This window comes from Strix uralensis, chromosome 4 (genome assembly GCF_047716275.1).
Source record: "Strix uralensis isolate ZFMK-TIS-50842 chromosome 4, bStrUra1, whole genome shotgun sequence".
Classification (NCBI taxonomy): domain Eukaryota; kingdom Metazoa; phylum Chordata; class Aves; order Strigiformes; family Strigidae; genus Strix; species Strix uralensis.
In genome coordinates this window covers 71,250,699-71,268,839 of record NC_133975.1, presented here as the reverse complement: position 1 = coordinate 71,268,839, position 18,141 = coordinate 71,250,699, and the positions used below count along the sequence as shown (strand labels likewise).

Below are 18,141 nucleotides of genomic sequence, written 5' to 3'. Positions count from 1 at the left end.
AACCAAGAACAAACAAAACAAAAAATAATCTACAAAAACCTTCCAGCAGATTTGGATAACATAACTGGAAATTCATAGGATGCAATTTTTCATTACATAAAGGTTTGTATGCTCAAACTGTAATTGTCATCAGCTTCAACTGCACCTTCTGACAACTTCATTTAATTGAAAAACAAGCCTTACAATCTGGATACTTAGCTCCTGACAAAAACTATGAGGAAGCCAAAATTTTGTCTGCCACCACGCTGTCAGTACATCCAATTTCTGCAGCTCTCTCAAAAGACAGCTCTATTAATCCCATACAGATTATGCATCTGCAAATCCCACAATTTCACACCATCGCTTTCTTCAGATTGCTGCTAAACACAATTGTAGTGTTGCCACCAAAACCCAATATGTTTAGATTCTACATTCTCATCAGGGATTTCTTCTTTACTAACCTATGGAATAGCATCTCAAAAACATCAGGGCTAACATGGAACCTCCTAAAATGTCATTTAACTTTTCACCATCAAAAAAGTTTATTATTTCTTCCAATTCCTTCATCTATTAGTCAGTCTACAGTTAGTGGTTATACGCAAGGTACTTTTGTGCTTGTGGCACACTGGATACAAATCTGGAAAGACTAAACAAGCATCAACCCACTCCTTTCATTAGCTTACTGACATAAGAGTAAAAAAAATAGGGTCACTTACATCTTCATCTGTATACAGTATTCCAGTTATCAAACATTGGAATGTGCATAAGATAAACATATTTTAAACTTTATCTCATACAGGCCATTGGCAGCAATGTATTTCAGGACACAGGGACAGAACACAATACAATCTGCAAGGCACAGTCTAAGTATCATAGTGCTTTTAATGCAACTAATATGTGCATAAACAAAATAGGAACTCCGACTATTCACTAACCTGCACTGAATCAGGATAACTTCTTGTGTTAACAAATTTCCGTCTAAACTCCTCACCGAGAGAAATTCATCCACATGGGCAATTTTTGCAAGTTCACTAAAATCCAAGTACTACACAACAGCTGACAAGCCACAAACACCACTTAACTGTGTCTCATTAAGTATTTTCTGAAGTATGGCTCATGACTTCCTCACCACAGGAAGACTGTAGGTCATGACAATACCTTGACTATAAGATACCAATCCAGGTGAGTGATTTAGTCTAATAAACGTCATAGAGAATATCTAAAAGATGTAGTTATTCTATTTACTAACACATGTAGTTTTAAAACTATATGCTTAAAAAAGTGAAACATATCCAGCCACTGCACAAAATCAACACCTGTCAGTATTTACAGAATCTTTTAAACCCAAATTCTTTAAAAAGCACACAAAAAACCCCCAACAACGCAAAACAAACAAAAAACCCCCCCTCCGCAAACCAGAGATCACTCAATGGTTCTAAGACCAGTCTGAATATTACTCCCTGTTTCCTAGAGAACCTTCTCCAGAAAGATTTTAAGCAAAATTAAGAAAATACAATCTTTTGTGCATTTAACTAACATGCAAACTAGCCAAAAATCAAGATTTTAAAAAATATGCATCATATTTTTCTTTAATACCTCTTATAATTCATAAACTTAATAAAATTTGCATGTGCATAACAGGAAAGTTCCTAACACAAAAGAATTCAATTTTAAGATCATCGCAACTTCCACAATACAAACACACCCATGCAAACACATTAAAAACCAGCTTACTACCTGATAGTTGTCATTCAGAAACAAATTCACTGGAGACAGTACAAGTTGAAGCATTGTTTCTCTAAATCCTTTCTTCATCTCAAAACACAACCTTTCCAAGAAAGCTGTAGGGCACTCAGGACCATCTGGACTGCAATGCTGAAGTAAAAATTAAACACATCTGTTTCAGAAACTGAAAATACACAGCATGGTTGAAATTGTAAGACTAGAAGCAAACCTGTGAGCAGGAAGTATGTTAATTTTCCTCCAAGTGGATACTCAAAAAGAATTGGCTGTGCAACTTCAAAAACCTTTTGACAATTACATAAACAACAATTCAAACCCATTTGAGTGAACCCAATTTTTTATATGCATTCTTACTTGAGCAAAATGCACCATTAGAAGACAGTTTTCCTAATTAGCAGAGAAATCATAATGGTCAGTCAAAAATATTATCACACAAATCAAGTTCATTGAATAAAAATCATATAAAAAAATTATCCAGTTCTGCCTCCCAGATGAGCAAAATAAATCATGTCTCAAATTGGTTTCAATAGCTGCAATTTCAGTAGAGACTATACACACACTTTGGTAAGCCCCACCCCAACTTAATGTTCCAGGGAGTTAAATTTAACTCCAGATTATGAAACCAGAAAAAAAAAATAATTACACAAAGCAAAATAGTCTAATGTACTTACAACTGGTAATCGTCCATGCACTTTGTACAAATTAACGAGCACAGTGATATCCCACGGGCGTAAAGTAAGAGGGTGAACCGGCTTGACTGAACTTTCATTTTCTTTTCTGTCATTCTCCACTCCAACAGCTGTCCATCCAGAGCTTGAAGATGTTGACAGTGACAAAACAGGGCTTGAAATAACTTCTTCAAAATCGGTGTACATGTCATCTTCTCCAAAATAATTTTCCTAGGAAGAAGAATTTTTATGACCATACAGAAAACAAATAGGCAATCTAATGAAATACAAATCCAACCTTTTCTTGTACGTTAGCCCTCCCTAAAATAAGTGGTATAGGTACAACTTATAGCTGAGAAAAAACATATATACTTTTATTTTCTGAAAAACTAATACCTTAACTGAGCAAATTTAGGCCATGTACTTTCATGAAAAGAAGCGGCTCTTAGTAGTTCTCAAAGTACCAGTATTCTAGATGCATGCAATACAAATAACTACTCTGAAGTACTGACATTTTAAACACTTTGTACTTTTAAAGATAGATAACAGAGTAAGATCACAACACATCCTGCAGGAAGTCACTCTCATCCAACCTTCTGAATCTTGTTATCAGCATATTTCAAAGTCTTAAACGTTTCTAAAATATTAGTTCATAAACATTTCTCCCCTTGGGTCCAGACCCCACCTTGTTTCTAAGACAATCCTCCTCAATTATCTCAGACCAAAGTAACTTTACCAAATTCTACCGGGAAACAGAAAATCCATCACTAATTAAAAAAAAAAACAAAAAAGAAAAAGAATTTTCTGAATGATGCAGGCTATATTTTCTTGTTAATTCAGTATGTGGGAAGTGTTGGGGACTAAGCATCCTGTGGAGCAAAATCCCTTCTGACTAAAGAGGTTACAACACAGGCACAAACACTGAACCCTCATTCATTCTTAGAAAGTAATTCAGTCCCTCAGCTGATCATGTTGACAGAAATGTTCCAGCTATCACAAACTCCACTGATGATTTGTGAGATGTAGACAAATGAGTACTAGACTCAAGATTAAACTGAAACAGATTTGAATCTTATGTTTCTTGCTCCTCTCCTTCCCTTTTCTGTGCCTCATTTGCTTTCCAAAAGTTCTTTGTTCTTTTGTAAGCACAAGTCTGCATTGCAGGCAAGCAAAGAGGAAGTGTACAACAAAAAAAAAAAAAAAAAAAAGGCATGCAACTGCAAGGTACCCATGTCCTTGAAAAAGGTCTGCAGAAAAGGCAGGGCTCATTATCAGCCTTGAAATAACAACTCCTGTGGACATATTATTTTACCATCTTGTACTGAGTCTCTGAAGTATTTTTGGTGTTAACGCGTATGAATTAAGCACTGCTCTGCACCTAAACCAAAAAGCCCTCAAAAGTTAAGCAAAGTTAATCTGCTTTGCTTTTTAACAAGGGGAAAAGACAAAGGTCGATGTTACAATACAGATCTTGAAACATTTTTATAAGGCAGACCCAGCAGAGGGTGCTACAAACTCCAGTAACTTACTCCTGGTACCTTCTGCTGGAGATACAAGGACCTATAAATCATTCGTTCCCCACCAGTAAACGCTTCAGTAAGGAACACAGTGCACTACACCAAAAAACTATCTTCCAAGAATAGAAGGCTTCACAAAACTGCATGAACAACGCATGTCCAGGAATCTCTCCTGCATGTATTAAAAAAGATCAGTGAAAACAAACTGAGCACAACAATTCAACCACAAGTCAGGAAAACAAGCATAAATAAAACCCGTAGAAATCTATTAAGAGATTCTGCCAGCACAGCTGGACAAAAAGAGGTAAACACAGCCACAAAAATACTAAAAAGAACAATAAATGTGTATTTTTAGAAATGAGCTATTTATCTAAATTTTCTCTTGAGATTTAGAAGATAAAAGCTAGATGTACTCTGAGAAATCTGCACCTAAAAAAATTAAATCATGATAGAATCAATGGACCTAGCATAGCACTGTTTACATATACCTCCAGAGGCAAAGAGCACTGAAGAAGTGCTGCTTTGCTTGAAAAGACAGAACCATCTCATGAATTTATGGGCTCCAGAAGAGGAGCTCAATAAACAATTCAAAGATGGGTGCACTTCCTCTATATCAAAAGAAATGAAGTCTTCAAGACGCAATACTGGCCTAATTTTAAACCTATTTACTTTAGTGGTAACATGAAAAAACAATGAGCATTTCTGTAAGTCTTATACTGTACAAAACCTTAATATTTTCTGCTATTCAATGCTTATTTGCAATATCTTATATAAATTCATAAAAACTACTGTTTCAGTGTAAGTTCTGATACTCATCACCTGTCTCAGAAAATTCCTCGTCCTCTGACCCAAAATGAAAGCCTTCAGAAGCATTACCTTAGCCTAGATCTGTGTAGGCTAAACCAGACCTTTAAAAAAAAAACAAACCAACCAAACAAAAACGCACCCACAAAAAAACCCAACCATCCACAAAAACCAACCAAAACCCAAGCATTTCACTGCTAGTGAAATAGAAGCAACACGTTCAATCACCTCGGCTTTTGTCACAACAAGGCAGGGTGAGGGAGATCAGAAGAAATTAAACTGTTTCTAGCCACCCTGGAGATCAGTAATGGAAGAGGACACAACATAAGCAACACAAACAAACATTTTAAAGCATAATAGATGAACATCAAGAAAAGGATGAAAAATTCTTCAATGTTGATTGAAGTAGCTTTTAAAATTCATCTCATGTCCCTCCCCCTTCCCCTCCATGTTCCTAACTGGAAAAATCTCACAGAATCTAATTAAAACAAAAACAAATTAGGACACTGCAGAACTTAAAATGCACTGAAACCATGGGGTCTGAGCTATCTTTGCATACAAGTGGTTGTTAATATAAGCTCTAGTCATAATCATGGAATTTTAAAACATTTTTTTCTTACTACTGCAAAAGTCAAAGAAGAGACTTTCTGCACATGAAGTCCAGTGCCTATATTATTCCTTGAAAGGAAAATGATGCTGATGTGAGTCTACATGTATATAGAGAGGAAATCTTCTCATAAGCCTGTGCCAACTGAATTCATCCCAGCTAAGCCATATCACCAAAGTCATTCCAAACTAGTACTTACCAAAAGTTTTCATCTAAATTCACATATTCTGCAGAATTATAGTTTTCCATTTCAAATTAATTATTTCCCTTTCCTACCTGTGGCCATCCATGAATTTTACGAGTTGTGTTCCTATGCTTACCTTTATGGACAGAAATGCTTTGAGTAGGGGTCCATACAGGGTTATCTGGGAATCTGGGGAGAGTTCCAGTTCCACATGGAGCTTATCTGGGGGCAGCTCTGAAGGGTCAAGGGGAAGGCGGGTTGATGCTGTGGGAGATGAAATCACACTGTCGGCTGTTTTCTGAGATGGCCTTAGCACAGATAACATTGTTTCTTCCATTTCTGACACTTTGGAGCAAAATAAAGAAGAAAATAGATTGTCATTACAAGTTAGGCTTCTGATGGACAAAATTCTGCAAATATGAATGTGTATTAAATATACAACTTTTAGCAGCCTTCTAATTCACATTGTATAATTATGCTACAGAACTGGTTTCTCATATCTAGTAACTATGAGAAGACAGGAAAATAGAGAATATTTTAGTCAATGTTAATTATGCAAGAGAAAAACAATCTTTCAAGTCCCCCCAAAAACCTCCATTTATTTATCTTGCTTTTCAAGTTAAATAAAGACATGCTTTCATTTCAGTGTAGCAGATTTCCCACAACCACAGAGCTACTGAAGAATAAACAAAAGTGAATAAACAGGAAAATTGCAAAAGTTGTATTAAAAACCTATTCTGAACTAGTAGCTCTGTAGGCCAAATTTACTCTCAAACAACTTAATTACATTAGTCACAAACCAGTTTGGAAATTCAAATCTTATTTCCTACTCCTTCTTTCTATTTTGTGGTAGGGAGAAGAAAAAGCTTTGTCTTTTTCAAGTGAGGAACAGTGATGAGAAACAAGTGATAACTGAAGGTGCTTTGGGGATGTAAAGCGATTGGCTGGGACGTAAAGAACTCTATGGGAAAACCATATAAAATTGATGCTCCAGATGGAGTAAGATTTCAGGTGCCAGTTTAACTGGAAGAACTGGCACATAGAGAACTACAGCTAATACACACCTGTAGCCAGAAAACCTTCAAGGCTTTAACTTACCATTATTGTCTACAGTGCTTGCTCAGTGCTTGCATTATGTTATGTGTTATAAATTAGCTAAATGCCACAGTGAGATGACCACTTTTTTGGAAGCTGCATCTCCTGTAATGCAACATATGTGTTTCTTGGAGACTTAAAGAGTTCTATCATTTGACTCAAAATAAAATACAGATGGTGCTACTATAACAGACACGTTCTATCAGCATCACAGAGTAGAAGTGAGCTGGACTGTGCTGGATTATTCATTGAAGGAACATGTAGATGAGATTACCTGTGTATGTACAAACTTTCAAATGCAGGTTCAATTGCTACAGTTACAAGTAAATGTTTTCAAATTTGAAGTATGCACATTTGACATGAGCTGACAATCTCACAAGAGTACTTAATGAACACCTGCAAGATGAATCTTACTTTTTCTGCTTCGTCCTCTAAAATTTGAGTTCTTTTAGATTTGAGTTGTTGGAACTCAAAACCTAAAAACGCTATCTAGCGTGTCTTCTAACACCTGCTGATTGAGGCCCATTCAAATTAGCCCTTATTATTCTTCTAATACCTCTCCTTCATCAGTTCTGCTTCTAGCAGCTAAACCTGAAAGATTTTTATGCAACCCCATAACTTCCTGCATACCTCCCTCATATCTGACAGCCATGGTTCACTTCAACAGTGCTAGCTACCATGGAATCTCAAGAGCTTCATATCCATAAAGGTAAGACAATGTTGTTGTATCTCATATATAGTGTATTTAAACATTTAAATTGTAAGACATCATCACAACATCCAAAGGAGAAAAGCTTAGAAAGGCTAAGGAACATGATACTGCCAAAGATATTGTACTTCGTATTTAATATACTAAATGATATTTTATGTTATGCAGCAACTCATTTAAGAGATCCACTTTGTTAAGGACAAGGAGAAGTGAACTACAGACAGTATCCTCTTTGTACACAGGGAACTGGGACGTGTGCTGAAATTTTGCATCACAAGATATTGTCAGTGCTGAAATCAAACCTGGTGCATTCTAAAGATTAGCATTTTCCCATGTGACATATAACAGCAGTTCAAAATTCATTTCTGCAAAGTTAAGCAATTTGATCCAACAAAGTCACGGCAGTTCCTGAAATGAAACATGCTAACAAGAAAAAGGTAGTGACACTTACAGGATTGTTTTAACTGCTCATCTGCCTTCTGAGGATAAATTGGGTGCCATGAGTAGTCAATTGTAAACACAACACTTGGGACTGTCCAGCATTCAACCCATCCAGCCCTTTCAGAAAGAAACATGACAATTTTATTTGAAGTACAGTAGTTTCATTAAATATGTTCCATGAACATACGAGGTTGCTTTCATCACAAAGTAGGTAAATACAATGAGCCAATATAAAGACATAAATATATATCACAATAAAACTCACTCCTCTTGAGTAATGTTCCTCCATTTGGGTTTGCCCGTTTTCTGACCACTTTGACATTCAGCAGAAATACAAGATTCAGGACTTATTTTATTAGGCTGACAATCTTTCACCAACATAAAAAGGGAATATTTACTAGGATGACAATCTGGTAGATACAAATGAAGATCAACATCTTCTCCCTAAAAATCAAACATTAGTAACAGAAAAGTTAATTTACATTTGCTTTATGCATAATGCTCATGCTATCTGCATGCTCATATGCACCATTATCTTCACTTTACAGGCAAAGCGAGGTAAGAAATTTAAATTTTCACATGTGATTGCTGACCACAGCTCCCACCCATTTCTAGTACAATCCCAAGAGCTCTTAGTTCTCAACAGTTACAAGTCCAGTAACTTGCACATAACAACACACCATAGCAATCTGTAAAACACAGGGGCATGGCTTTTAGTGATTCCTGATCTTATGCAGTTCAAGCCATACTGCAAAAGTTAAGTGACTGGCCCAAGGCTACTCTACACCTCAACTAGTTTTTTATTTTTACTAGCAGTATATTGCTTCTATTTTAGGGAAGACAAGTAGTACAGTCTTTCAAAGAATTAGCTGCATCTGTTAAAAACACTTTATCATCATTACTTATTCTACAGAAACTCTTAGAAGTCTGGAAGATGGCTTTCCAAAATGGATTGGGGGTACCCATTCCAGTATTTGATTTTTATCTTTGAACATACGTTAGATTTTAACATTTTCTAAATAAATGGGAACAGATTTCCAATTGATAAAATACATACAGAGACACACGGTCTACGTACAATAGTAAATATACATACTAAATGAGTGCATATATGTATAAAGCATATGTATATATGTTTTTTAAACATATTTGTGTGTATATATGTATATATAAATTAAAACAGCCTGTGATTGGATGCTTCATATAAGCAACAGAAACCATTTACCTCTAGGTTACTTAAAACAAAAATTCTATGAGACAGAAGTGAAAGAGAGTATTTTTCTTTCAGTAAAGAGTTTATTCAAAATTTCCTGACTGAAGAAGGTAGGGAAACTAGCTCACATTTCAAAGACAAAAGGGGCAAGGGAAAAACTTACCCTTAAAGAGAATCTAGTATTGCATGTGGTTGGAACAAAGTCAGTGAAAGGCAGAGAGAAAACAATGTTCAGTGTTTCTCCACAAGCTGCTAGATAAACTGTGAGAGAAGAGGAAAAACAAACAAAAAAATCTGTCAAAATTACTCCCTGTTTTGTTCTTAGACAAATTATCAAACATAGAAGTAAAAATAATGAAAAGGTATTCACGAACTCATGACATAGGAAACTGCCATTTTAACTACTGTGTATTTAAAATATTTAAAAAATATTTAAAAAATATTTTAAAAATATTTAAAATTTACTCCCTACAACTTGTCCTTTATAGAAAGGCACTGTACTTCACACAATGAAATTGCAAGCAGACAATAAAAACAACTGTAACTAATATCTTATGACTTGCTTTATTGCTTCACACACCAGTTTTTGGACAAGAAAACACACATTGAAAAGTTCCTCAGGCTTCTGATGAAGTAGGGAGCCTTATTTTTAACTAGAACACAACTTCATGATTTTTAATCCATCCTCTTTCTGTGTTGAAATTATAAGATTCTAGTACAGTGTAGACCACTGAAGTATGTATAAACTAAATTGCACATTACACAAAGTTTTGGCTTTCTGAAATGTACCTTTTAGTTTTGTCTAGAATTAGCAGCATTATTGCCTATTTTCAAATGAACAGGAAACACATTTCTAGTTATATGGAGTTCAAATGGTATTTTTCCAACATTACTTAAAGAATTTATTCCTGAGTGAATGTTTTCAGTTAGCTTACTGAATATATGTCAAGACCTCACAGCTGCTCTCTGAAAACTGTTGTACTAAATCAAAGATTCAAAGGGTCTTGAAAAATGAATGCTAAAACATTACCTAAAACTGCACTCTCCCCAAGAAAGGTATTCATTTATACAAAGTTAGAACTTACAAGAGTTTTAGGATGGTTGCATGCATCAACAGTAGCAGATAGGATGGTTTATGCACATCAACGGTAGCAAAATGGGTAGTTATCACTGAACACACATTTTTTAGTAAAAATTTTACAATTCTTGTACTCTATATATATACTCTGTATTTTGTACATAATTTTTGTAGTATGTACTCTTCTTCCAAATAAAAAAAGTAATCTCACCATTTTCTTGTTGTTTGGTGGAACAGTCAATCCAGTTGTGTTGATTTGCTGCCCAAATCATTTCAAATTGATGAAACATGACTTTGAAATTCCACATATAAGGAACAAATGAAAAAATATCAGGTGCGCTATCACTGGACCAGTCTTGGATCAAATCTAAACACACATAAAGTAATAAAAACCAAGTTAGTAGCAATCAAGTGAGATATTTCTTCTTTTAAGTTTTTGGCTTTTCATAAATTGTAAATCTTAACTGCTTGCTCCTTTACAGAAAAAGGAAGACAAGGAGAACAATACACAGTATCCATTTCTCAGGCAAGTACTTGCGGTGAATCCATTTCCCATTTCCCACCTGCTTTTTAAGTTGGAAAGTTATAGGTTTAATTAAGTTTTATAGTTTTGTTCAGTAGCAAAGTTACACACTGACCTAAAAGCACTGGCCTACCAACTTGCCTTTGGTTTTCCACTCCGAATGTGTACATTAGTAATATTTTCTAACACAGCAAAACAGTGCTGCTGTAGAAGTTCATGTTTGCTCTGAAAAGATTAGTAGACTATGCTGCGTACTGCAGCACTACGCAGATAATGGCTCTGGCCTCACTAGGAGGATAACTTTATTAGCATGGCACTATGCCTGCACTAATTAATCCTTCCTCCCAGCAGGACTAATTAGCCCAGGCAGTGCCACATTGATGGGGCTATATTCTTTCCATTACAGCAGCTGGAATGTTCAGCAACAGTTTGGTGATGCTGTATCACACTGTACTGCCTTGTGCATATGTATTCTTGCTCACAGCCAAAATCCTAAGGAGCAAATTACTCTCTCTGATCATCTGTAAGCCACAGGGACACAACCTAAAGCCCAAGTAGTTGAAAATCAGTCAGCCAAAGAGAGAGATATCAGAGAAATCAACATCCTAGGTGACAAATATTAAACAAATCAATAGCTCTGACAGAAATAAATTCAACTAAAATTTAAGACTACTTAACGTAACTGCAGATCAAATTTAGTTTAGATGTTAGAAAATTAAATTATTTGGTATCTCTACCCAAATATAAGAATATCATGTACTTAAGACACTTACAGGCAACAGAAAATATCAAGAACTTTGTCCTCGGAAAAAATTTGTTGTCCTAAATATGTGAAATCAGAGTACCTGACCTTGTACACCTTTGCAAAATCTAAAAACAAATTTTAAAGAAGGAATATTTAATTTGATATGTAACTTATTTAGTAAAGAATTTACCTGTAAAGAAGCTTTTCTGAGCAAAGATAAAATGATAGGTTGCTTTATAAACTTCAAGTTCGCATTGCCATGTCTGTGGCATGTTCCATATCCGGGGATAGCTGGCATTAATATGAAACTGTGAACAAGATATTAAAGCATCAGAGTTACTTGAAAAGATGACAATCCTTGACCCTGTAGCTCAGCAGTTTTCACATATGTACTCTGCTGAATAATTAAAACTGTCTTCCTGCTGGGATGAACAGAAGGCCTCTCCAGTTCCTTAATAATTTAATCTCTCTCTCTTTCTGCATTTGAAGGTCAAGTGATAGTGTATTCATTTATTTGGAAAGGTGTATTATGAACTTCTGTTGCAGTAGATATACCAAGCAATTTATAAACCAAAGTTTTCATTAAAAGCATCACTTTTCACAATACACTCAAGATAAAATCCCTCAGAATGTAATATTTTTCAACCACTGATATGATACTCAAATTTAAACATTAAAAACATCACTCTAATAAATTCATTTAAAAAACAGTGACAAAAGTAATCTACAGAATTACAGTATTGCAGAAGTGAAATATTAGGCAAACAAAAGAATAATGCAGTATTAAATCTGTCTCAAGTAGTTTAAGCACTCTGAAGTATTTTTAAGTACTTATGCACTCACATTCTGCAGCACAGCTGACGAGTGTAATCATTTACTAAGGTAAAGCTTATATGAACACATGGCTACATAGTGAATGAGGCGAGATTTATAAATGGTACTCCAATCCCTTCACAGCTTTCAAAACACATAACTATATAAATTATGTAAGCCGCTGGAAGTTACACACATGCATAGTTATATGTGTATATGTAAGTTACTTACATATTAAGGTCTTGCTAAATACATTCAAAAGGCATATTTCTGTAATGTTTAAGAACCTAAAGAACTGCTCCACAGACAAATAAGTATGTTCTTTATTAAAAATCCTCTGGAAACTGAAGCTTTGTGCTTATTAATGCAAACTTACAGCTAGCATTTCAGCTTCTAAGAGAGTCCGGTACTGCATACTGCTGGTGGCATCAACATGCAGAAGCTGCCCTTTAATTGTAGGTGAATAGCCTAGCAAACGAGATATAAAACAATCATTCAGACATAAAAGTTACACAAATACACAATAATTTTCACCAGTGATTTCAGCAGTCCACTAACAATCAAGAAATACAATGATGGAAATTAGTAGTATAATAATTCTGTCCTCTACTGTTTGTCAATTAAGAGCTTAACATGTTCTGCCTTCATGTAGGAAAGATGACAAAAGTCTTCTTCCTGGGTCTGGAAATGCTCAGGTTCTGGAGATCTTGGTTAAAGATGCAGAATAAAACTCAAACATGCCAGAAAGATTCAAGAGAACAAACAGCAAAGAGCTTTAAACCAGCCAATAAGATGAGTAAATGCAAGGAACATACCCATAACTTTACATTTATCTCCACTTCACCTTGGATTTTGGGATTTGTTTTGTTTAAATACCTACTACTAACTTAGTTTTTATAACTCATTTCTCAGCACGATTCAACTACTACAGTAATCCTACTGAAGAAGTCCTCCTGCTTTCAGTTGACAGTTTGTCTGCAACCTGCTTCAGTGCACACACAGTTAAATGATACCCTGTCTAGCACTGTGTTTCCTAATCCAAACAAAGCATGGAGGTAACTTAACTATTTCAATAAGTACATGCTTTAACATCTTGCAATGAAATGTACAAGGAAATACTTTTTGTTCCTTCACGTAAGAATATACATCTCATAGCCACAAAAGAAAAACTCTACAGGATGCTCACACACATAGGAATTAAGCTAACTGTTCAGGGAAAACACTAGGAAAACCAATTAAGCTTAGCCTTAAACTCACCATTTTCACCTACTGTCATGGGAATATTTATCTCCAAATATGATCCTGCACCAACATTTACATGTACAGCATTAGTTTCCTGTATTGCAAGAAAGGAAAAAAGTCCAAACATTATTTTTAGGCTCGCTGCATCAACCACTGTACTTTATGTCTCTGACTATCATTATCCACACCTGGATTAAGGCACCCGATGACCAAAGTCTCTCCTGTCCTCAGAAAAATTACTAATGAAATATCTATGTGGACCGATACCAAATAACACCATTTTGAGGCTTAACAAATGCTGAATTAGGTCCACTAGTAGAAACAGCATAAGATATTCTGATCCAAGGCCTGAGAGGGCAGATGAATACCTATTTCTAACACTACACTTTCTAACCCTTTCAGTCACAAAAAAAGAAGAAAAAAGGTATACAATGAAGTCATGTTATATCCCATTTGTAAGAGTAGCAACAGGTGAAAGAAAAATCCAAACCCTTACATGTACGCATCTTTTTCTCCCCCCCACTATCATCTCTCCAGTAATACTAGATATTCATCCAATATCAGAAGAAATTATCTTTTCATCATGGTGAGCTTCATTGTAATGGAAGATTGCACAGGAAGTCCAGATCATGAATTCCCAAGCCTGTAGGAGCTGGCATGGCTTAAGTTGTAGCTTTAAGGCTTAAAAGAAACTTAAAATAAACCGACAAATATTAATGCCTCTCAGCCAATATTTGTCTTTGAAGGATTTGCTCATAAGAAGACTAAACCAAAAATTGCCTAGCTTTTAAAACCATAGTTCCATAACAAACACCCAAGACAAGTAAAAATATGCACAACCAAAAAGCACAGTGCAATCACAGCAGACAAGTTATTTCCCAGATAAATTTGCGCTATTTACCCTATTTTTGGTAAAAAGCAAATCAATGGTGGCATCTGCAATAATATTCATCCGCAGTTCAAAAGCAAGAATCTGTCTTGGTTTCCCAGGCTGTGCAATTTCTGAGACTTTCATAACTTGATAATCTGGTGGGAAGAAAAATTTCCACAAGCAATCCCTAGTGGGAAAGAAAAAAAAAATTTAAAAAATTTAAAAAGAGTTGTTTTTATTCACAGAGGAAATACATATACATTCATACATATTTATGCATCTATTTGGTTCACTTAATTATTTTCCAGCTAGCTGAATCTTTAGACAACCACTGGATGTGATAAGAAAGAATGTTTGTTTAAACTCTTCATCATGGGAGCCTTCCAACCCATCACTGTAATCTCCAAAAGTTTCGATGACAAGAAGTGACTTTTGGGTAAAAGCTATAAATGGACAGACCATAAATGATTTAGAATAAAAATATTTTAATTCAGACAGTAAACAAGCTGTGTTTTTCTTATTATTCCTAATCTTTGGTTTACAAATCTGCTACAAAAACATAGTAAAATGTAATCTGTTTATGCTGCGGTTTGTGCATAAGTAATTGATGTAATGCCCAGAAATAAACAAAATACAAAACTTTAGGACCTTGGAGTGGCAGTGAAATGAAGCGTACATTTCTGCAGACTTATATCTGAACATGCAACTACACGAAAGGAAAGCCACAACAACAAAGCACAGACAGCACAACTTATATAAGTCTTCTTCCAGGGAGGTGGTGGAGTCCCCATCCCTGGAGGTGTTTAAGAGTAGGGTCGACATAGCGCTGAGGGACATGGTGTAGTTGGGATCTGTCAGTGCTAGGTTAATGGTTGGACTAGACGATCTTCAAGGTCGTTTCCAACCTAGATGATTCTGTGAAGTCTCAAGGGGGTGGAAGTAAATCTTTAAGGAGGTAGTGGTTTCCTGCACCCAGCACCTGACTACTATAGCAGCTTAAAAGTTTAAAAAAAAACAAACTAACAAAAAAAACCCCCCACAAGCTGAAAAACCCCAGCAAAACCCCCACAAACACCACACAACACACACTGTCAAAATCCTGGGGAAATCCAAGTTTTTATTGCATGATGTGTTAAAGATCAGCATTTGTAGAAGCCCTTGTATGAAATAAGAGTACAAAGTTCACAGAACTCCTACAGATCTGTGCTTCTAAAACATTCAGGCACTTTCCAAAATACCTTCTATCCATGGCACAATGCAAAATTCTTCCCAGGTACATGAATTCTACAGACTCTGCACAGGCACCAAACTGCCTTCTGTCTAGCCAGTTAAATTTATAAAAAGCAAAACTATCATAGAGCAAGCTTTCTTGGTAGTATTAAAAATATAATTAATGATTCACTGACTTCATATTCTGATCAAAGTTCTAGAAATTGGCATTTTCTCTTAAATTCTCTAAGACACTGTCATATCTAATGACTACTCTTTGGTCTGCCATCCCAACACTCCTAAGAGACAGTTAATGATAACAGTTTCACAGGAGAATTAATGGAGGCCAAGAGAAGTATCAATCTGTAATTAATTGGGCAAAAGAGGGAAAGCCCTGATTATATCACTTTTACTTAATAGTCCTTTACTCCCTAAACAATTCTATTGTCTCCACCAGAAATACTCACGCGCAAAACACCAAGGGCTAAGTGAAGAACAGTAGTAGAGCACTGGCCTAATATTTTGTCATTAAAATAGCTAGATAATAAATACTTTGGAGACCGTATCAAGCAGTTGATTCTCCTAAGCAAGGATAAACTATTCCCCCCTCATTATTTTCATAGCGAGATTTGTACTTTCATAAAACTTTCCTCACCGATATGCAGTGTATTCCCATCCATGAGCTAACAGAAGCATGACAAGTCTAAAGGTAACCAATTAAAAGGTTAAGCCCTTAGGTATGTAACACTTGACAAATACTAAAACTAATTTGTTCACAAAATATAGGAACATAATTTATGAATTTAAGAATAAAAATTCACTGAGTGATCCTAACTTTGGAAGGCCAACAAGATAAACAACAATGAATTTACTAATCTTAAACCACTGCGGCAGGACTTCTTTTTGACTGCCTAGTTTACCCCATACAAATTAGAAGTCTGAGCAATTGCACACTGGAAGCTTTAGAACATTTTCTCAATAATAACAGATATTAAAGATTAAAACTAAAGATGTAAATCGTGGTAATACCTCTGCCTATCAGCCCAAGGCCCGTAGTTGAAGTCTGTTCCTTTTCCACAAACAATGTCCAAACCCCAACATGGTGGCAGATCCTGTAATTTGCTGTCTTCATTGTTTGCTTCTCCATCATTACTTTCCTCTGTCTCCTCTGGTACAAGACCTGTATTACATAATATAATAAACAGATTATTAAAGGAAGCTGCTTCAAATTAGCAGGAAAAATGTTTGCTAAGCACAAGACAATTAAAGTGTCCTGATGTCATTTTTATTTGAGACCACTACAGTAAGTAAATATCAAGCCACAATTCAATGCAGACTCCCAGTGGAAGGGCAAGAATATGGCCAAAAATCCTTGGGATTTTCTGAAGCGCTGCTCACTGATGCCACTGAAATGCTGACATACACAGCAGTTGTATCTCTTAAGTATGCTTTTTACCAGTACAGGCTTTCACACATCCACATGCAGTTCCAAATCCTAGTTACAAACCAAATTTTGACACAAAAGATTAAGTTAAAATCATTTCAACAGACAATGCAAGTAAATAAAAAGGAAGACTTGCTACAGTAGACCCAGAATTCCCCAAGGAAGACTTACTACAGTAGACCCAAAATAGTAAAAATTCAAGCGCTCATTCAGCAATGATCAAAAATTGCCACCTATCCTACACCAGTATACATCATTATTGAACGTGTTACCTTTGTTCAAGATTCAGGCAATACTTTAAGCGGAGTCAGAGCAAAAGCTTTTGCAAACCAAAAAAACCTCCAGCAAAATAAAGCAGTAGTATAATACGCTAGATTTAAAGTGGAAAAAGATAGACACCGCAATATTCAGATATCAATGCATCAAATAAACATCCCAAAAACTCCAGTAGGTACTGACTATCAATCATCTCCACTCCTGAAGTACTTTTGGAAACTTACATCCTTTAAGTTTACAGCTTAAAACATAACTTGTTTCAAGAATAAATATCAAGATTAACTTGCTTCCATGTTACACATAGACTTGCAGAAGGCACTGCTGACAGAGTGTCTACATCTATACAAAAATACTCATGGATTAAAATGTTGCTTCTACATGTACAGTTATTTCATCTATGGAATTCCCTAGGCCTCTTACACGAAACAGTCTAGAAGTTGACAACAGCCATTAAAAAGAATGCAGCTCAAAATTTCACTACCTTCTAAACACGAAACTTGTGAACTTTCTCCCATTTGTTTCAGTGGAATTTTTTTTCATTTGCAGAACAAATAACTTATTAACTTATAAGCATTCATAAGAGTACCTATGTACGCTTTTATTTGCTCTAAAATATTATACTAACTCTTTGAGCATAGTTATTTTTCAGCATCAAAAAAAGAAATTGTCTAGCAAGTCCAGACAATTAAACAAATAGCCTTCAAATCCCTTAAAATTTTATCTTTGTACTTAACAGAAGGTACCTGGTTCATCCATATAGTAATAGATATCAACGTCATTGGACTGCATTACAACAAAACCTTCACCCATCAGCCTTGGTGGTCTGTAGTGGAAAAGGGTGCAAATGTAAAGATTAAAAAGCAATGCAATGAGATTAATCATATGAATTCAAGTAATTTTAAATGCAACATATTAAGCATAATGGAAAAGATTACACAGGTCAGGCTCACTTGCAGCTTGTAAGTAGTACATATTTAACC

At 35.5% G+C, this 18,141-nt stretch overlaps 1 protein-coding gene across 11 annotated transcripts in view; it reads right to left on the bottom strand.

Moving 5' to 3' along the window:
* BLTP1 (bridge-like lipid transfer protein family member 1) overlaps positions 1 to 18,141 on the bottom strand; it is a 124,104-nt gene that overhangs the window by 79,070 nt on the left and 26,893 nt on the right. For all 11 annotated transcript variants that reach the window (XM_074867245.1, XM_074867247.1, XM_074867254.1 and 8 more), the window contains exons 9-21: positions 17,905 to 17,984; positions 16,471 to 16,621; positions 14,263 to 14,419; positions 13,377 to 13,455; positions 12,496 to 12,587; positions 11,497 to 11,614; positions 10,250 to 10,405; positions 9,124 to 9,221; positions 8,013 to 8,191; positions 7,758 to 7,864; positions 5,639 to 5,847; positions 2,394 to 2,621; positions 1,717 to 1,854 (exon numbers count right to left, since the gene is read on the bottom strand). In XM_074867245.1, the coding sequence (XP_074723346.1) occupies positions 1,717 to 1,854; positions 2,394 to 2,621; positions 5,639 to 5,847; positions 7,758 to 7,864; positions 8,013 to 8,191; positions 9,124 to 9,221; positions 10,250 to 10,405; positions 11,497 to 11,614; positions 12,496 to 12,587; positions 13,377 to 13,455; positions 14,263 to 14,419; positions 16,471 to 16,621; positions 17,905 to 17,984 (1,792 nt within the window). The remainder of the gene's footprint in view (positions 1 to 1,716; positions 1,855 to 2,393; positions 2,622 to 5,638; positions 5,848 to 7,757; positions 7,865 to 8,012; positions 8,192 to 9,123; positions 9,222 to 10,249; positions 10,406 to 11,496; positions 11,615 to 12,495; positions 12,588 to 13,376; positions 13,456 to 14,262; positions 14,420 to 16,470; positions 16,622 to 17,904; positions 17,985 to 18,141) is intronic.